General features: G+C 42.8%; 1 protein-coding gene across 1 annotated transcript in view; it reads right to left on the bottom strand.

Moving 5' to 3' along the window:
- Positions 1 to 22012, bottom strand: part of TCERG1L (transcription elongation regulator 1 like) — a 326897-nt gene that overhangs the window by 290715 nt on the left and 14170 nt on the right. Inside the window, exon 3 of the mRNA XM_069753902.1 lies at positions 13656 to 13839. Coding sequence (XP_069610003.1) covers positions 13656 to 13839 — 184 coding nt within the window. The remainder of the gene's footprint in view (positions 1 to 13655; positions 13840 to 22012) is intronic.

Raw genomic sequence — 22012 nt, 5'->3', positions numbered from 1 at the left:
CAGAGACGTAGTATATTGCCCAGCCACGTAATATATTGCCCAGTGACGTAGTATATTGCCCAGTCACATAGTATATTGCCCAGCCACATAGTATATTGCCCAGCCACGTAGTATATTGCCCAGTCACGTAGTATATTGCCCAGTGATGTAGTATATTGCCCAGTCATGTAGTATATTGCTCATTGACGTAGTATATTGCCCAGCCACGTAGTATATTGCCCAGCCACGTAGTATATTGCCCAGCCACGTAGTATATTGTCCAGTCACGTAGTATATTGCCCAGTGACGTAGTATATTGCCCAGCCACGTAGTATATTGCCCAGTCACATAGTATATTGCCCAGTCACGTAGTATATTGCCCAGTTACATAGTATATTGCCAAGTTACCTAGTATATTGCCCAGTGACATAGTATATTGCCCAGCCACGTAGTAAATTGAACAGCGACGTAGTATACAGCACAGAGCCACATAGTATACAGCACAGACACTTAGTATACTGCCCAGTCCCGTAGTATATTGGCCATACACGCAGTATATTGCCCAGCTACGTAGTATATTGCCCAGCCACGTATGTAACAGGTTAAAAAAGAAAAAAGAAACATATACTCACCCTCTGAGGGCCCTTTGTAGTCCTGTCGCCTGTGTGCAGTGCACGCGGCAGCTTCCGGTCCCAGGGTTGGTATGAGCGCAGGACCTGTGATGACGTCACGGTCACATGACCGTGACATAGGTCCTTCTCGCATAGCATCTTTGGAACTGGAATCTGCCACTTGCACTGCCGAGGACAGCACGCATGTCGAAGGGTGAGAATAACCTTTTTTTTTTATTATTATTATTTTTAATATTAGATTGTTTTACTATTGATGCTGCACACGCAGCATCAATAGTAAAAAGTTGGTCACACAGGGTTAATAGCTGCGTAACCGGAGTGCGTTACACCGCGCTCTGGTAATGCAGGCATTAACCCTGTGTGAGGGCTGACTGGATGACTGGAGGGGAGTATGGAGCGGGCCCTGACTGCCGGAAGGAAAGAGCGGCCATATTGCCGCTGGACTGTGGCCGTCGCTGATTGGTCGTGGCAAGGGTCTTGGGCGTTTTGCCATGACCAATCAGCGACTTGGATTCCATGACAGACAAGGCTGCGACCAATGAATATCCGTGACAGACAGAAAGACGGAAATGACCCTTAGACAATTATATAGTAGATGCTGACATTCTACATCTGCGACAGACGACTAGTTATAAGATTACGATGATCCATTACATCTATACTACACTGCATTACATAGAACTAAGCCAGAACATTACAATAGCAGTGTCTGTTCCCGATAAATGATCATGCAATCACCATCATCTGGAAAAGCACACCCGAATCCCATCCATCATGTTTTTTAAGAGCCCTCTTAGTTTTGCTGCCTTTGTGTAACAGCCAGAGGTAAACAACAAGATAAGATAGGCTACTACTCATGGCACTGCTGTCAGGTTAAAATTTGCCATCCACTCATTGGCCATCTAAATATTTTAATAAAAATAATAATAGGAACTTTAACCCCTTTCTGACATCGGACGTACTATCCCGTCGAGGTGGGGTGGGCCCCTATGACCACCGACGGCATAGTACGTCCAGCGTGATCGGCGGCGCTCACGGGGGGAGCGCGGCCGATCGCGGCCGGGTGTTAGCTGCCTATCACAGCTGACATCCGGCACTATGTGCCAGGAGCGGTCACGGACCGCCCCCGGCACATTAAACCCCGGCACACCGCGATCAAAGATGATCGCGATGTGCCGGCAGTGCAGGGAAGCATCGCGCAGGGAGGGGGCTCCCTGCGGGTTTCCCTGAGCCCCCCGCAGCAACGCGATGTGATCGCGTTGCTGCGAGGGTCTTACCTCCCTCCCTGCCTGCTCCAGGCCCGGATCCAAGATGGCCGCGGATCCGGGTCCTGCAGAGAGGGAGGTGGCTTCACAGAGCCTGCTCAGAGCAGGCACTATGAAGCCTGCAGCACTGTAAGTCATATCAGTGATCTGACAGAGTGCTATGCAAACTGGCAGATCACTGATCTGTGATGTCCCCACCTGGGACAAAGTAAAAAAGTTAAAAAAAATTTTTCCAAATGTGTAAAAAAAAATTAAAAAAATATTCCTAAATAATGAAAAAAATATATATATTATTCCCATAAATACATTTCTTTATCTAAATAAATTAAAAAAAACAATAAAAGTACATATATATAGTATCGCCGCATCCGTAACGGCCCGACCTATAAAACTGGCCCACTAGTTAACCCCTTCAGTAAACACCGTAAGAAAAAAAAATGAGGCAAAAAACAACGCTTTATTATCATACCGCCAAACAAAAAGTGGAATAACACGCGATCAAAAAGACAGATATAAATAACCATGGTACCGCTGAAAGCGTCATCTTGTCCCGCAAAAAACGAGCCGCTATACAGCATCATCAGCAAAAAATTAAAAAAGTTATAGTCCTGAGAATAAAGCGATGCAAAAATAATTATTTTTTCTATAAAATAGTTTTTATCGTATAAAAGCGCCAAAACATAAAAAAATGATATAAATGAGGTGTCGCTGTAATCGTACTGACCCGAAGAATAAAACTGCTTTATCAATTTTACCAAACGCGGAAAGGTATAAATGCCTCCCCCAAAAGAAATTCATGAATAGCTGGTTTTTGGTCATTCTGCTTCACAAAAATCGGAATAAAAAGCGATCAAAAAATGTCACGTGCCCGAAAATGTTACCAATAAAAATGTCAACTCGTCTCGCAAAAAACAAGACCTCACATGACTCTGTGGACCAAAATATGGAAAAATTATAGCTCTCAAAATGTGGTAATGCAAAAAATATTTTTTGCAATAAAAAGCGTCTTTCAGTGTGTGACGGCTGCCAATCATAAAAATCCGCTAAAAAACCCACTATAAAAGTAAATCAAACCCCCCTTCATCACCCCCTTAGTTAGGGAAAAATTAAAAAAATGTATTTATTTCCATTTTCCCATTAGGGCTAGGGCTAGGGTTAGGGCTAGGGTTAGGGCTAGGGTTAGGGTTAGGGCTAGGGTTATGGCTAGGGTTAGGGCTAGGGTTAGGGTTAGGGCTAGGGTTAGGGCTAGGGTTAGGGTTAGGGCTAGGGTTAGGGTTAGGGTTAGGGCTAGGGTTAGGGCTAGGGTTAGGGCTAGGGTTAGGGTTAGGGCTAGGGTTAGGGCTAGGGTTAGGGCTAGGGTTAGGGCTACAGTTTGGGTTGGGGCTAAAGTTAGGGTTCGGGTTGGGGCTAAAGTTACAGTTAGGGTTTAGATTACATTTACAGTTGGGAATAGGGTTGGGATTAGGGTTAGTGGTGTGTCAGGGTTAGAGGTGTGGTTAGGGTTACCGTTGGAATTAGGGTTAGGGGTGTGTTTGGATTAGGGTTTCAGTTATAATTGGGGGGTATCCACTGTTTAGGCACATCAGGGGCTCTCCAAACGCGACATGGCGTCCGATCTCAATTCCAGTCAATTCTGCGTTGAAAAAGTAAAACAGTGCTTCTTCCCTTCCGAGCTCTCCCGTGTGCCCAAACAGGGGTTTACCCCAACATATAGGGTATCAGCGTACTCAGGACAAATAGGACAACAACTTTTGGGGTCCAATTTCTCCTGTTACCCTTGGGAAAATACAAAACTGGGGGCTAAAAAATAATTTTTGTGGGAAAAAAAAAGATTTTTTATTTTTACGGCTCTGCGTTATAAACTGTAGTGAAACACTTGGAGGTTCAAAGTTCTCACAACACATCTAGATAAGTTCCCTGGGGGGTCTAGTTTCCAATATGGGGTCACTTGTGGGGGGTTTCTACTGTTTAGGTACATTAGGGGTTCTGCAAACGCAATGTGACGCCTGCAGACCAATCCATCTAAGTCTGCATTCCAAATGGCGCTCCTTCCCTTCCGAGCCCTCCCATGCGCCCAAACGGTGGTTCCCTACAACATATGGGGTATCAGCGTAATCAGGACAAATTGGACAACAACTTTTGGGGTCGAATTTCTCCTCTTACCCTCGGGAAAATACAAAACTGGGGGCTAAAAATAATTTTGGGGGGAAAGATTTTTTTTTTAATTATCACGGCTCTGCGTTACAAACTGTAGTGAAACACTTGGGGGTTCAAAGCTCTCACAACACATCTAGATGAGTTCCTTAGGGGATCTAGTTTCCAAAATGGTGTCACTTGTGGGGGGTTTCTACTGTTTAGGTACATTAGGGGCTCTGCAAATTCAATGTGACACCTGAAGACCATTCCATCTAAGTCTGCATTCCAAATGGAGCTCCCTCCCTTCCGAGCCCTCCCATGCGCCCAAACAGTGGTTCCCCCCACATATGGGGTATCAGCGCACTCAGAACAATTTGGACAACAAATTTTGGGGTCCAATTTCTCCTGTTACCCTCGGGAAAAAACAAAACTGTGGGCTAAAAAATAATTTTTGTGGAAAAAAAAGGAATTTTTATTTTTACGGCTCTACATTATAAACTTCTGTGAAGCACTTGGTGAGTCAAAGTGCTCGCCACACATCTAGATAAGTTCCTTAAGGGGTCTACTTTCCAAAATGGTGTTACTTGTGGGGGTTTCAATGTTTAGGCACATCAGGGGCTCTCCAAACGAAACATGGCGTCCCATCTCAATTCCAGTCAATTTTGCATTGAAAAGTCAAATGGCGCTCCTTCGCTTCCGAGCTGTGCCATGCGCCCAAACAGTGGTTTACCCCCACATGTGGGGTATTGGCGTACTCAGGACAAATTGTACAACAATGTTTGGGGTCCATTTTCTCCTGTTACCCTTGGTAAAATAAAACAAATTGGAGCTGAATTAAATTTTTTGTGAAAAAAAGTTAAATGTTCATTTTTATTTAAACATTCAAAAAATTCCTGTGAAGCACCAGAAGGGTTAATAAACTTCTTGAACATGGTTTTGAGCACCTTGAGGGGTGTAATTTTTAGAATGGTGTCACACTTGGGTATTTTCTATCATATAGACCAGAGGTCCCCAACTCCAGTCCTCAAGGCCCACCAACAGGTCATGTTTTCAGGATTTCCTTTGCATTGCACATGTGATGCAATTATTACCTGGGCAAGACTAAGGAAATCCTGAAAACATGACATGTTGGTGGGCCTTGAGGACTGGAGTTGGGGACCCCTGATATAGACCCCTCAAAATGACTTCAAATGAGATGTGGTCCCTAAAAAAAAATGGTGTTGTAGGAATGAGAAATTGCTGGTCAACTTTTCACCCTTATAACTCCATAAAAAAAAAATTTGGTTCCAAAATTGTGCTGATGTAAAGTAGACATGTGGGAAATGTTACTTATTAAGTATTTTGTGTGACATATCTCTGTGATTTAATTGCATAAAAATTCAAAGTTGGAAAATTGCAAAATTTTCATAATTTTTGCCAAATTTCCGTTTTTTTCACAAATAAACGCAGGTACTATCAAAGAATTTTTACCATTGTCATGAAGAACAATATGTCACGAGAAAACAATGTCAGATTCACTGGGATCCGTTGAAGCGTTCCAGAGTTATAAACTCATAAAGGGACAGTGGTCAGAATTGAAAAAATTGGCCGGGTCATTAACGTGCAAACCACCCTTGGGGGTAAAGGGGTTAATGAAGTAACCTCCAATGTTGGAGGTGTTTTTGGATGGTAATGAGATTTTTAGATTTTTTCATATCTGGCTAGATTAAGCTATAATTAAGCTAATTATACAGAATATCTTCCGATCCATTGATTTTTTTTCTATAAGGGACAAAAAAAAATTAAATTAGTAGTGGAAAAACTATAAATAAGATAACTCATCAATTTAGGAAATTATTACTGTAAGTTATTACAGTAACATAATATTGTCATAAAAAGTCAGACACGATTTCCTAGGAAAGAAAAATTAAATGATACAACATATGCATCATAGGATAAAGTGTTATTGTCCACATATTTATCAAAAATGGTTGTCTATTACAATTATATTTGAGAGTAAGGATGAGTGGATCTTTTGAAATTCGAATTCGCCAACTTCGTCAAATTTTCCCCAAAAATTTGATTTGTGGTGAATAAATCTGTGTGGATTTCAGTATTGGAAAGCTTGTAAAATGTGGACTAGAGGAAAAACAACACCTCGCTGACCATTGGAGCATACAACTCTACAGGAGTGAGGACCCCGCTGATCAGAAGAGCTTACACTCTACAGGAGATAGAGAGAGACGATCCTCTTGGCCATAAGAGCTTACATTGTCCAGGAGAGAGAGGACCCCGCTGACCATAAGAGCTTATACTCTTCAGGAGATAGAGAGAGAGGACGCTTTTGGCCATAAGATCTTACTCTCTACAGGAGAGAGAGGACCCCGCTGACCTTAAGATCTTACTCTCTACAGGAGAGAGAGAGGACCCCACTGACCATAAGAGCTTACACTCTACAGGAGAGAGAGAGGACCCCACTAACCATAAGAACTTACACTCTACAGGAGATAGAGAAAGACGATCCTCTTGGCCATAAGAGCTTAGATACTACAGGAGAGAGAGGACCCCGCTGACCATAAGAGCTTACACTCTACAGGAGATAGAGAAAGACGATCCTCTTGGCCATAAGAGCTTACATTCTACAGGAGAGAGAGGACCCCGCTGACCATAAGAGCGTACACCCTACAGGAGATAGAGAGACGATCCTCTTGGCCATAAGAGCTTACATTCTACAGGAGAGAGAGGACCCCGCTGACCATAAGAGCTTACACTCTACAGGAGATAGAGAAAGACGATCCTCTTGGCCATAAGAGCTTACATTCTACAGGAGAGAGAGGACCCCGCTGACCATAAGAGCTTACACTCTACAGGAGATAGAGAAAGACGATCCTCTTGGCCATAAGAGCTTACATTCTACAGGAGAGAGAGGACCATGCTGACCATAAGAGCTTACAGTCTACAGGAAAGAGAGAGGACCCCACTGACAATAAGAGCTTATACTCTTCAGGAGATAGAGATAGAGGACGCTCTTGGCTATAAGATCTTACTCTCTACAGGAGAGAGAGGACCCTGCTGACCGTAAGAGCTTACATTCTACAGGAGGGAGAGGACCCCGCTGATTATAAGAGCTTATACTCTACAGTAGAGAGAGGACCCCGCTGATCATAAGAGATTACACTCTTCAGGAGAGGGAGAGAGAGGAGCCTCCAGGCTATTAGAGCTTACACTTTACAAAAGAGAGAGGATCCAGCTGACCATCTGAGTACACACTCTACAGGAGTGAGTGAGCTGCAGGGTATTATAGGGAGGCCATGCAGCAACACAAAATGACATGAGCCTTCTCTCTCATGATTCAGCAGAATGGGAAAAGGTGACAGACAAGTTTTTATTTACAAACATTGAATTGAGTCTCAAAATGTTTGAATTTGCATGAAATCGTGAATTTTAGGAAATCTTACTGTAACTCGATCCTCCATGACTAGATTCTCCACTCATCTCTCGATGAGAGCCCAATGGCCTATAAGTAAGACTTAGTAATTGTGTAACAGAGAGGGTCAACACTCCAAGTATATTAAACCAGGACCAGAGTTATCATAGTGCTGAGCAATTATTTATATTGCTATCAGTGCTTAAATCATAAAAGTCATGTTGTACTTGTTAGGCATCGAGTTCCCACCACTGCACAGGGAGAATCTAGAACCATGTCCTCTGCGGTCTCCCATTCTTCGCCAGCCACAGAGGAGTCTGCTCAGCAGAGACAACGGTCCCAGTGTCTGGCTCAAGCTGATACTGTGCATCTGGTTATTGGTGCCGTCCCAATTCAGCCTTTGTAACCAGCATTGATCAGCGGCGAGCAGATGCTCCAGGGACTAGGTCCTGCTTTTCGTCTAATGAGCATGCCCGTGGGACGACCTCTCATTGGAGGTCGGAGGTCACATGCTCAGGTCATGTAGCAGCTCTGATTGGACTACTGGGAAGGTCCTGGAAGGCTGCATCTATAAAAGGTGCGTATGGCCACTCGGCCATGCGCTAGTATAAACCTAATATCGTGTGTGTGTGTGGATGCGTGTATGTTATCTGGTGAAAGCTCCTAATGATCCCCTTCCCTAGTGTTGCCGTATGTGGTTGGGTGTTTGGAGCTGACTAGTGCCAGAGTGCAATCCAGCACAAGAGCACGATATACTGCGTCATTTCAGCAGAGTCCACCAGTGCGGCACCGTGCGCAACTAGTGTGCTTTCCAGGCCCTATATAGGGTGGTTAGTGCATCCGCCAGAGCGGCGCTGCGTGCACCTAGTGCGTTAAATCTATTTGCATTTAGTTTTCACTGGCACTGCAGTTGAGGCACCGAGCGCTAGTAGGTCTAGAGGGACTCTAACCCTGTGTCCTTGGGGCAGGGTCCTGTGACCAAACACTAGCGTTCACTCTGCTGTATTGCGGCCCTTTGACACAACAGGGTTCACCTCCTTAGACACCTGGTGAATCTAACTCGTGTGTGTTCACATTATACTGCCATATACTGTCCGCCATTACCAAGCAGCAGGTGTCATCTCTGCATGGTGGATCCAGGGCTGCAAATGCACCTTATATCTTTTTTAATATTATTTGGTGCATTCCACCAGCTCTAACACACATACAGGCTCGGACTGGCCCACCGGGGAACCGGAGGATCCTCCGGTGGGCCCTGACACTGGCATCTGCTGGCAGGGCCTCCCCCAGCTCCAGGGCCCTCCGCCCGCTCCAGGGCCACCCCCGCCGCCGCCCACCCGCTCGCTCGCTCACTCGCCTGCTCGCCTTGAATACTCACCCTGCCTGCTCCAGCGATGGTCTCGGCGTCTGCACTGCACGAGCGGTCACGTGACACCGCTCATTAAGATCATGAATATGCGCATATTCATGATCTTAATGAACGGTGTCACATGACCGCTCAAGCAGGAAGAAGGTGCTGCGCCGGCGCCGCCGCCTGGAGTCGGGACAGAGCGCGAGGGATGTCGGCACGGCCGTGCAGTGGGAAGACAGGTGAGTATGAGGGACGGGGGAACGGGGGGGGGGGGAGGGGGGGATGAAGGAGGACATAAGCCGGCGCGCTGAGCAGGAGCAGGAGCGGAGATATGCAGGCTGCATACAGGGGGGAATATGAGCCATGCAGGGGGGGATATAAGCCATGCAGGGGGGAATATGAGCCATGCAGGGGGGAATATGAGCCATGCAGGGGGGAATATGAGCCATGCAGGGGAGGATATAAGCCATGCAGGGGGGAATATGAGCCATGCAGGGGGGAATATGAGCCATGCAGGGGGGAATATGAGCCATACAGGGGGGAATATGAGCCATGCATACAGGAGGGGTAATATGAGCTATGTATATGGGATAGGAGGGAGATGAGCCATGCATACAGGAGGGGGGTCATTATACAGTATGGAGCATCATGTGTGGCCGTTATACAGTATGGAGCATCATGTGTGGCCGTTATACAGTATGGAGCATCAGCTCTGATAAGGGTATACCGTGAAGATTGGTAGAGCAGCTTAGTATACATTTTTTGCAAAAAACGTATCAACCAAATACCCTGTTTTTTACATCTTTTACTAGCACTTGCGGATTACTGCAACATTTTTTCAAACTGAGTGTTTTTGGTTTTACTATTCTCTTTTGTGTCTTCAGGTTTCTTGGTGGTGTGTGAACATGATCATACAGACTTGTTCACTGTGCAAGTAGCCCATGTGTTCCTGTTTCCATAATTGTTCTCTTGTGTCTACAAGACTGGGGAGTTCCACCACTCCTCTTGGGCTATCTGCACAAAAGCTGTTCTACCCTGTATGCACACATGGATTTTTCCTCTCTGAACCCTGTTCACACAGGTTATATACAGATGATCAGGTTTTTAAATACATCAGATAGGGATTGCATACATTAGTTAGGACTGCTCTGATAAGGGTATACCGTGAAGATTGGTAGAGCAGCTTAGTATACATTTTTTGCAAAAAACGTATCAACCAAATACCCTGTTTTTTACATCTTTTACTAGCACTTGCGGATTACTGCAACATTTTTTCAAACTGAGTGTTTTTGGTTTTACTATTCTCTTTTGTGTCTTCAAGTATGGAGCATCATGTGTGGCCGTTATACAGTATGGAGCATCATGTGCGGCCATTATACAGTATGGAGCATCATGTGTGGCCGTTATACAGTATGGAGCATCATGTGTGGCCGTTATACAGTATGGAGCATCATGTGTGGCCGTTATACAGTATGGAGCATCATTTGTGGTCATTATACAGTATTGAGCATTATGTGGGATCATTATACAGTATGGAGCATCATGTGCGGCCGTTATACAGTATGGAGCATCATTTGTGGTCATTATACAGTATTGAGCATTATGTGGGATCATTATACAGTATGGAGCATCATGTGGGGTCATTATACAGTATGGAGCATCATGTGTGGCCATTATACAGTATGGAGCATCATGTGTGGCCATTATACAGTATTGAGCATCATGTGCGGTCATTATACAGTATGGAGCATCATGTGCGGCCGTTATACAGTATGGAGCATCATGTGTGGTCATTATACAGTATGGAGCATTATGTGGGATCATTATACAGTATGGAGCATCATGTGTGGCCGTTATACAGTATGGAGCATCATTTGTGGTCATTATACAGTATTGAGCATCATGTGTGGTCATTATACAGTATGGAGAACTGTGTGGCCGTTATACAGTATGGAGCATCATGTGTGGTGGCCGTTATACAGTATTGAGCATCATGTGCGGTCATTATACAGTATGGAGCACTGTGTGGCCATATTTTTTTGTTTATAATTATTGTATATAAAACAGTGTGATCAGCAGTGCTAAATGGCTGCGGTTGGGACGTGGATATGGGTGTGACTAGTTGTGAAATGGGTCTAGTCAGAGGCGTGGCCTAAAATTTGCCGCGGCGCACTACGCGCGCCGCAAACTTTATACCTCCTTCCCTTCTTCAAAAGTTGGGAGGTATGGTACCACATTTGCCAGATCACGGCAAGTGCCGCAAATCCCATAGAGAATGACTGAGGCCGAACGCAGTGTTGCCATAAGTGATCCGTTATTCGGCAGATGCAGAAAAACTGCCGGATCTGCTGCAAAAGGCGACTTTCACATCAGCGATTTTTGCCAAAGTCACTGCCGATAGTGTCATACTCACCAAAAGGGGAGGCAGCGCTAAAAGTGCCTAGGGCAGCAGAAACTCTAAATACGGCCCTGGGGGGCTACATTATATTCTGTGGGGGGACTGCATTATACTCAAGGTACTACATTATATTATGGGGGCTACATCATACTATATGAGGGGTTACAGTATACTCTATGGGGGGCTGCATTATATTCTGTGGTGGGGCTGCATTATTCTCTCAGGGGACTACATAATATTATGGGGGCTACATCATACTATATGAGGGGGCTACAGTATACTCTATGGGGGGGCTGCATTATATTCTGTGGTGGAACTGCATTCTCTCAGGGGACTACATTATATTCTGTGCTGGGTGGCATTATACTATATGAGGGGGGCTGCATTATACCCTATGGGGGTGCTACATTATATTCTATGGTGGGGACTGTGTCATACCTGAGAGGGTTGCATTATATTTTGTGGGGTGCTGCATTATATTCTATGAGAGGGGACTGCATTATATTTTATGAGGGGGCTACATTATATTCTGTGAGGGGGCTACCCCAACCCTTGCTACATTATTAAGACGTGAACTACCTTATATTATACCCTGATATTAGTGCTTTTTACCGCACAATTGGTGGTCTTGTATCTATTTCTATGTAGATACATAGTGGGCCCCAAGAATGATTTTCTCTGGTGGGCCCAAGGTGCTCCAGTCCGACGCTGCACACATATACAGGTATTAAATAAAGATTACTGGACCACTGCAGGACATTTTTTTCTTATTTGATCCTGAGGACCTGACACTCCTTTCTACAGAGTTGCCTGAGGCAATTGGATCTGGCATACAATGAAAATTTTGACTCTGAAGGTCTTATTTTATTTTTATTGAATAAGCCAACAAAACAAACTGTGCAGGATTCAAGCTTTTATTAGGCACATGTTTAAAAAGGCATATAAGATGCCAAAATACACAGACACATGGTACAAAATGGCAGGTGAGATACAAGCAAAGGATTCCCCCCAGTAAAAAAGTATTAGAGGGAAATAACATGTAACACAGGGTAGAAAAGGTACAACAAGGCAATTATGAAAAATAAAGTTATAATAAACAGTCAACTACCTTGAAAAAGAGGGGAATTATTCCACAAGAGCTGTGTAACAAAGTGTGAAATTGACTTACCCACCATATCCGACACACGTTTTCGCAACAGCTTCATCTGGGGTCTTTTGGTATTATAATTTTCACATATGGTATATGAATTTGCATTTATCATTTTTGCCTTGATTTCCCAGATTTTGTTTTATTGTAATATTTTCTATTTAATTCAGACTTTGAACTAAGAGTTAAACTGAATTGCACATTCCACCTGTGAAATTTCCTTTTCCCATAACTTCAGTATAGGTCTTGGTGCACCGCCAATACCAGACAGTAAGTGCGTGGTAATTATCTGATAATTAAATAGGTTTTCCAGGTTTCTTTAAAAAGTTGCCAAAGAGTAGTGAATGCCACAGACTAAATACGCTACGCTATAAAAACCTTACTTACCTTCTATATCTCCAGGTGCCTCCGGAGTTCCCCAGAGTTCCCCACCAGTATTACATTGATGATGCCTCATCCATTATTCACATGAGTGATACAAAAAAACAAAATCACAGGCGGCTCAGTGGTCACGACGAGCAATACATGCCAATATCACATCTGAGGCTGGTGATTTACTGAAGTGATCAAGCCATTAACGAATGTGATTCAGGTCGGGCAAGAACTAGCGGAAGTATTGGGTAGTATTTAAAGGAAACGTGATTGTTATTTGTTTATTTTATAAAATTCTTTACTCATTTGTCATTTTTGTGAAATCCCTGTAAACACTTTTTTTTTTTAAAAAGTTAGTCACTTTACGCTGGTTATTTCAGGTCAGATTATATCAGTCAAATTCCGTGCCAAAGTATATGGCAAAAATGCTGTTAAAGAAAGAAGTTGACATCAAAATGGAGCAGTATCAGAGGCAAATAGCAGTACATGCGGCATAATCCTATGGGGTCATTCTACCAAAGCCTTAGAGCAGTGTATTGGGGTAGAGATCAATGATCACAGAATAACCTTATTCTCGGCTAGCTAATAAATTTTTCCCCCAACAACCCTCCCACCCCCCTTCCCCCGCAGAACGAGCGTTTTTCGTCATTGATTTGGTGATTTCTGGCTGGTTTAGAAGGTGTGATAGTCTGAAATGGATGATCCTAGAAATACCCCAATGAATGGTTAGCCTAAAACCAGCAGTAATTGAGATAACATTCAATCATAAACTACAGATAACTTAGAAAACTCAATTTTTCACAACAAAGTCAACTTTCCAACACCTTTAACGAAGAAATATCTTACTAGAATTCTACACAACTTCCACCATCATCATTTCTATAAATTACCGCCAGTTCACGCCTAGAACTTGTCTTACAATTGTATTCTGTACAAAGACCAATAAGCGAATACTTAGTTATCACTGACCTGTTACTCGTTGTGGGGTTAATATCACCGTGCGTAATGGCCTAGTGGCAGCCGATGGTCTAGATATAGCCATGGTTACTTGATTTGCCCTTCGACTTGGCTTTTCAAGTCCTTGAAATAATATCAATTCCTCAGCCGGATGTATCCAAGAAGAATCCAGAGCAAAGGAGTTGTTGAGAAAAATCTGGGAAATCAATAAAATAAAAATATTTGTTAGGGTATAAACAGTACCATGAAGCCCACGTCTCGATGCATTAACACTCGCATTGTGTACTTCATTCTTAATGATGGGCGTGCAGAAATAAAATGTGCCAAGCTAATTAATAGGAGCATCCAATTGAATTAATTTTGCACACTTTGTCAGCGACATGTGTAGCCAAAACCTGTCTCATACAGGCTCCTTCCCAGATCTTGCGTTTTTGTCCATAGCGGACATAAAAATGCCAAAAGTTTGCATTGCACAAATATTTGGTGCCTTTTGAGAGTGTTTTACACTATTTTTCTGGCGGAAATACTTTTGATGAATTAGGGCCTGAACCTATAACCAGTAATGGTGCAAGCGTATGTACAAATATGTACACCCTTATCTTTTTGTGAATTTCTAATTTTCTTCTCCTTAATATGAATGGCTAATTTTCATCTCCATAATGTATAACATTTTATAAAAATGTTATACATTACCGCAACATGCAAGCAAAATTCTCAAAAACTGCAGATTATGTCACAACCCCTTACAGAAACATAATTCATAAACATCTCCTGACAAAGTACCGCAAAATTATATTTTTAATTATTTTTTTTTAGGCTAGTCTCCTTACTTTGCTCATTACAAGGTTATGACTACCGAAAAGGAATAGTAAGACGCACGTACCTTTATGTATAATCTGATTGCGTCTCTCTTTGTGTAACCTACCGGATGTATTAATTAATTAATTGTGCAGTCAAAAGTCTGTGGTCAGAAGTACAGGATGCTTTATTACTTTATTAATTTGATCTCCATGTTACATAGACTTGTTTTTTGGACTCTTCCTCAAAAAACATAAAATATTTGTACACAAAGGTATACTGCTTCAGGAAATCTCATGCAAAAATGGGAAACTTACAGAATGTGTTTTGACCCGCTAAACACATCAGTAACTGCTGCAAATCAGTTATGAATTTTCCCCAAATTTTAGATTCTGGCAAATTCATCTTTCTGGGATTTGACTCACAGGAATACTGCCAAAAGGAAGCCAACCACCATTTTTCTGGTTTTTATTTGAATGAAGATGTTAAAATCCAATATATTATTTTCCTCTCTCCTATTCCCTCACCGGTCCTTATGCCACGTGTGCTGCAGCTCTCCAGAACCCATCCTGGTCTCTGGTACTTCTTGTACGTTCTTCCATCAATGAGGCCAGTTTTTTGGCTTCAAGAGGTCGCAACCCTATGTGACTGTGTAAAGTTACTCATTGGCCCCAGTGGTGGAAGGGAGAAGCAGAAGAACCAAGACCGGGGCGATGTAACGATTACATATGGACAGATGAGGGATTAGTTAGTGTGAATAGAGATGGGTGAATTTATTTGAGTGTAATTAAATTGTACTTGAATCTTGCAAAAATTCTGTAGAATTTAGATTTTTGTTGCTCTTTGCTCCAGATGAATTCAGCAAAATGGAGGCCAGTTGTGGCTGCCAACTTGCGGAACAGTGGAGGATTGGCAGTAGTCTAAGGTAAAAAAAATGCTTCTGCTGCCCCTGCTGTTGTCTGATCCTCAATGCCTTCATCATGTCGCATTTTTAGCCCGGAGTCTCCAGCCACAAGTAGGCCATGGCGTTCATCGCTCATGCTTCAAGGCCTACTCACAGCCAGGAACCCTGGCCTAAAGTGAGCAACAGACCAGAGAGGTGATGACGCAACAGATGCACGGAGGGACAGACAGGAGCAGGCATCAGAGGGCGCAGCTGGTCAGGTGAGTATACCATATGTATTTTTTTTTTTTTTTTTAATCTTCTGTCTGTTATGCTTTGGGGTCTAGAAAACTTCAGACCAAAAAACAAAGGCATTAAATTCACAGGAAAAAAAAACTTCTCTGCTAATAGAATTTCCCGGGAAAATTGTCCTGAACGCAAATTTGAGTTTTATCTGTTCCCATCATCTCTAAAGGTGAATATAACATTTTTTTTGCTGCAACCAGTGACCGATTTGGAATTAGGCTAGGTTCACATTAGCGTGTTTGTGCGCAGCGTATCATCTGCATGTGCAAACGCTTGCCAAAATGCATGCAAACGCATGATTACGCTGCGTTTTTTATCCCCATCAGCTACGCATGATGCCAAAAATATGCTGCGTGTGTGTATGCATGCATTTTTGCCTGCGATTGTGTTGTTTATGCGCATGCATTCTATATTTCCAGGAGGGCGTGTCTCAATCAGTTCCTGGACATGCGCAGTCCGAAGTACGCAAGCTCATCGAACGCATGCGTACGCATGCATTCCCATAGACAGTAATGCGTTGTTTTGATGCACCCATCTGCATATGCATGCCTGTGCATATTTGACGCAACAAAAATTGCAACATGTTGCGTTTGGCGAGCACGGAGAAACAACGCATGCGGACGCATCAGCATACAAACTGATGCCAACGCATGTCCCTGGATACACAATGTTAAATATAGGTACGCAAGACGTATGCGGATCTATACGCAGGCATACGCTGCACACAGATATGCTAATGCGAACCCGGCCTTAGATGTGTTGGTGGAATCTAGTGAATCTGCTCGTGATCCGCTCAGCTCTATAAACTATTAATGTGGAGTCCACACTGGATACAATTGTATCATCTTATTTCTCAACTGAGGACTAAGTAATATATATACAGATTTACAACCTATATACATACAAGACCGGTTTTATTTATAGACCATTGGAAAATATCTTGAAAACTGGGAAACAATGGAAATGCAAAGAATAATAGAAAGTTATCAAACTTTTTATTCAAAATAAAGTAAAAGAATATGTTCTCGGAATCACAGACAGCATGAGAGAGGATCAGGACGCAGATGGGTTTTTTATTAGCGAAAACTATATATAGGACTAGCAAAAAGAAAAAGTACCATCGCTGGAATCAGGGTCTCTGACCCTACATTATGCTGCTCCAAGATGAGGTAGCAAAAACCTGAGGACAGATTCCTACCGTAGATTCTTTGGATCAAGACTAGATGAGAAATACTTCGGCATCATTCTGGTTGTCCACGCTCATCTCTATGTACTTTCCTAATTATATCTTACACAGTAAGATGAACTAAAAGAAGAAAGTCCTGAGCATATGTCTCCTCTTTCCGTCAGGACTGTAAGGCTATGTGCACACATTGCGGATTAGGCTTAGGAATTTCTGGTGCGGATTCTGCCTCTCCTGGCAGAAAACACACTTGCGGATTTGTCGCGGTGTTGCACATACCCTAAGAGGAAACCGAACACGAGCAGCAGCTTCTGCTCATTACACATTCTATAGAGCAGAGGGATATGTGCACCAAAAAAAGGGAAAAAGAGAAACACAGGATAAATAATGTTTGATACATTTTAATTTCAATAAAACCAAATTTTCACAATGGATCCGCTTTCAGAATAGTTTTTTTTTTATCAGTTTAATCATGTGCCAAAACAGTTTGACCTTCATAAGGTCATTGAATTGAGATCCTCAGACTTTTCACTCTTGATTGCTTTATTTTAATCTATTCCTTATATGCACTAGATCTATAGGAAATGCAAGTGACAGCTGTGAAATCTGCTGGTAAACATCAGGCTAGTCAGCCTGCAGCTTCCACATAGCAGCGGGTCTGTATAATTGTCTCTTCCCGCCATCTACATGCAGAGCTTTTCTACATCGTTCTACCCATGGTGAACAATGGAATAAAAGAATGACCTTGAGAAGCCCTAAATCATCCTGAAAAGTGACAGCAGCCCTTGAGAGAATCCACAGTGGGCTTTCTAAGGTTCATTTTTAATAGTGACTAACAGTCTGTTCACACTGCGCTAATATATGTGACCATCAATAAGTATCAAATTCGCCCAACAGGACTTTGCTGTATATTAATGAAAGCTCGTAATGGGGACAAATGTATGTTTGTGCAGTTTACAGGACCATTTAAGCATGGTTTATAAGATTAATAGCTTGTATGAAGCTGAAGTATAATCATTTTCGGATGTTTTCTACAATTAATGAGATATCCAATATCGGACTGGATTGTGAGGCTGAAACATTAATCTTGAGATTGTTTACCTTTTTTTTTCCTGAGAAGTGAAATGTGCAGTTTTTTGCGTTCTATGTCACCGCCATGTTCTGTCTGACAATGTGATTAGTTCTCATTGACACACGAACAATTGTTCTTGTTTTGTTTATGAATATTTGTTACAATTGTTGCAAAAGTCTGAATGATTTACAAGAAATCATTATAGGGGTCTGAGCTCCATAATTTTCGTTTACAGAATTCTTACTCCTCTACTTACCTTTATCCATTAACTTTTCATTTCTATAGCGCCAACATATTCCGCAGCAGTTTAGATTTCAGAGGGGACTAGTACAGAGAATGAGGACATTACAGGGTAACACATAATTCAACAGATACCAAGAGGAGTGAGGGTCCTGCTGCTCGCAAGCTTATAGTCTATGAGGAAATAGGGGGGACACGAAGGGTGAATGGTAAAATGTGCTTGTAGTGTATGGTCGGGCCATCGGGTACTCACATAACACTGCATGAACCGCTCACCAGCCAGTGTGTGTACAGTACAGACACAGAGGTATATTACTGTAAGTGCAAAATGTCCTGAGTAGTGCATTCTAGAGAAGTGGCGTAGCACAAGAGAAATCTTGGAGATGGGAGTGGGAGGTTTGGATGTTTGAGGATATTAATCTTAGGTCATTAGCGGAACACAGGGCATGGGTAGGGTGATAGACACAGAAGAGGGAGGTGATGTAGGGTGGGGCTAAACAATGGAGTACTTTGTGGGTGAGAGTGATAAGTTTGTATTGGACCCTGTAGCCGATGGGTAACCAGTATAATGACTGGAACAGGGTAGAGGGATTGGTGTAGTGGTTGGGGAGGAATATGAGCCTGGATGCTGCATTCAGGATGGATTGGAGAGGGGAGGGTTTAGTAAGAGAGTGACCAATTAGTAGAGAGTTGCCATGGTCCAGACGAGAATGAATTAGTGACTAAGAGATTTTGCGGAGTCAAAGGTTAGAAAAGGTCGAATTGTAGAGATGTTTTTGAGGTGTAGATGACATGAGCGAGTGATTAGATGTAGGGAGTGAAGGAAAGATTTAAATGAAATATAACCCAAAACAGCGGGAATGTTGCTGGGGAGTAATGGTAGAAACACACACGTAAATTGCAATATTGGGTTTGTGAAAGTTAGTAGAGGAAGAAAAACAAGGAGTTCAATTTTTAACAGATTCAGTTTCAGATAGAGGGAGGAATCATAAAATCATAGAATGTTAGACTTGGAAGGGACCTCCAGGGTCATCTGGTCCAACCCCCTGCTCAATGAAGGAGTCACTAAACCATCTGAGACAGATGTCTGTCCAGCCTCTGTGTGAAGACTTCCATTGAAGGAGAACTCACCACCTCTCGTGATTTATAGATAGATAATAGAATGTTAGACTTGGAAGGGACCTCCAGGGTCATCTGGTCCAACCCCCTGCTCAATGAAGGAGTCACTAAACCATCTGAGACAGATGTCTGTCCAGCCTCTGTTGAAGACTCCCATTGAAGGAGAACTCACCACCTCTTGTGGCAGCCTGTTCAACTCATTGATTACCCTCACTGTCAAAAAGTTTTTTCTAATTTCTAATCTGTATCTTCTTCTCTTCAATTTCATTCATTTGCTTCTTGTGTTTCCATGTGCAAGTCAGAAATTTAGGTCATGATGGTAGAGACAGCGGACGAACAATTCCTGCTATTTTGTATTAAGGGGTGATGTCAGGAGAAGGCATATGTAATTTGGTATCATCAGAAAACATATGGTACTGAAAACCGAATCTACTGATAGTTTGTCTATGGATGTAGTATATAGGGAGATGAAGATGGAATTTAGGACTCAACCCTGAGGAACCTTGACAGTAAGGGGAAGAGGAGAGGAAGAGGAGCCAGCTGTGTCACTTACTGGGCTGATTGCTGTAGTTTTGATCAAATCACTGTTTTATCAGCAGGAGATCATCACTAGAGGACTAGTTAGCCTGCTGCCATGTAGTCCAACCCAGCCTCCATTACTGATTGGCAGGTTTCTGTGTACACCGTACATGTGCACAAAGTTGCCAATCAGTTGGGTGGATGGGTGGGGTTATACAGAGCTCAGCATTTATAGAACCTGTAGATGATTTTATCAAAATGCATGCAGCCCAGTAAGTGATATATCACTGGAATCAGGGTCTCTGCCCCCTTTTAAAAGGTTCATATAGATTTTAGTAAACCATTCCAAAAGGAAGGAATGTTTTAATATAAAACTTTGCTTTAAGGGAAACTGTCATGTAAAAAAAAGCTATTAATCTTCAGATATGGGGTTAATTTGCATATTAGTAGCATTCTAACATCATGGAGCACCGGTACCGAGAGCCCGACTAAAGGGAGGAAATGAACTTTATTCCTCCCGGTAATGTTCCGCTTTGAGTCATAGAGGCGGGGCCGGCAGTAATTATCTGCAGTGCTGATGTCATGTCAACAGTGAAGCAGCGAATCGGTGAGCTTAATGGCTGTGCCAGTATAGATTGAGCTCACTGATTGGCTGCAGCGCTGTTAACGTGAAATCAGTTCTACAGACAATAACAGACACTGGAGGCAGTGGTGGAAATCAGCGTTGGACCTGGGGAGGGTACGTAAAGATTTTTTTTTAATAAACCTCCATGGGGAGTTGGGTTTTCCAAGGCCAGAAAACCCCTTTTATCCTCAGAGGTAATAGCATATATGCAGTGCCAAAATAGGAACGTGTTCAATAAATACAAATCTTGAGATGTTTCTCATCAGTATCGTGGTTAGCATTCAATGGAAAGATTTCCTTTCAAGTGTAATCAGTAATCTTTTCAGGAGACCAAAACTGGACCCGATTGGACATTGATTTTCTTTTCTAGCAGGCGAGGTTACAGAGCCTTGTGTTTCGTAAGCAAGGCATGAAGTGCTCCAATTCTCGTATATTTTCATCTACCGCTGCAGCTTTCTATTTTCTTTTGCCAAGGTCTTCTCCGGTGGGATTATTATCAGCTCTCATTGTTCCATTTAATATATATATATTGTCTCTATCATTTTTCAGCATTGTCCCTCTGCTGTATAAATAATTATTAATAGAAGAGGAGCTACTGTGCATTTAGCCTACAAACAGGGCAGCAGCGTCATATTAGAAATTCCTCATATGCAGCCTTTTAAACAGCACATTTTTACATCGTCAGCTATTTTTTAATAGAAATTCATAACAAATCAGTCATCTAAGTGCAGGGCATAATAAAAAGGCAGCGGCAAGAAAATCAAACTCCCTCGTACAGAAGGAAAAAAAGGGAGTATTTTTTTTTTATTACTTCAAGAAACAGTGCCACATGTTGTCTTTGGTATTACAGAACAGCTCGGGATCTCCTACAATACCAGAGACTATGAATATAAGTAAAGTGATTTTGTAAAGCCTCCCAGAGACTTTCAAATAAAAAAGCTATTTTTGTGACCTGATTGCGGATGGCGCAACACACACAACAGTATGGAAATGGAGAGAGGAAGGCCCTACTGATAGTGAAATGGGGGATGGTAACCACTGGAGCTCAAACCTGAGCCTGACCCTGCACTCCCCTAATGCCCAAAGTGGGTCCTTCCCCCCACCACCATCAGGAACCTCGTCGCTCGCTGTCACCTAGCACTGCCCTGGCTAGTGCACCGGCTGGCAAGGGGTGCTAGCCTCACCACTGCAGATAGTACCACACAGGGAAAGTGACAAACACAAAAGGGAAAAGGAATAAACCCAAGATTTAGCTTCCAGACACTGCTGCCATGCTCCACACCACAGATGACACAGAAACAGGACTCCAAACACCAGAAGCAGCTGACACCAGAGAGCTGCAACTGCACAGTTGGTCTCCATAAAGAAACTATCACCAAATCACCAGTCAGCTGATGCATAAGGTGACCATTTAAAGCATGGTGGGAGTAGTCATCACCCATGTCAGCTGACCCAGCATTTCTGCAGTTGCAGCAGATTGCCAGCAGGGAAAAACTGACATTAATTCTCGCTGTTTCTGAAAGGAAAAAAGATACATTTAAAACAGAGTGGAACCAGAACTGCCACGTCTCCAAAAATGGATTATGACAGCTTTGCTGGATAAACTTGATGCTAACCACTTTGT

The sequence above is a fragment of the Ranitomeya imitator genome, chromosome 2 (genome assembly GCF_032444005.1).
Source record: "Ranitomeya imitator isolate aRanImi1 chromosome 2, aRanImi1.pri, whole genome shotgun sequence".
NCBI classification, from domain to species: domain Eukaryota; kingdom Metazoa; phylum Chordata; class Amphibia; order Anura; family Dendrobatidae; genus Ranitomeya; species Ranitomeya imitator.
This window is presented reverse-complemented; position numbering and strand designations above follow the sequence as displayed.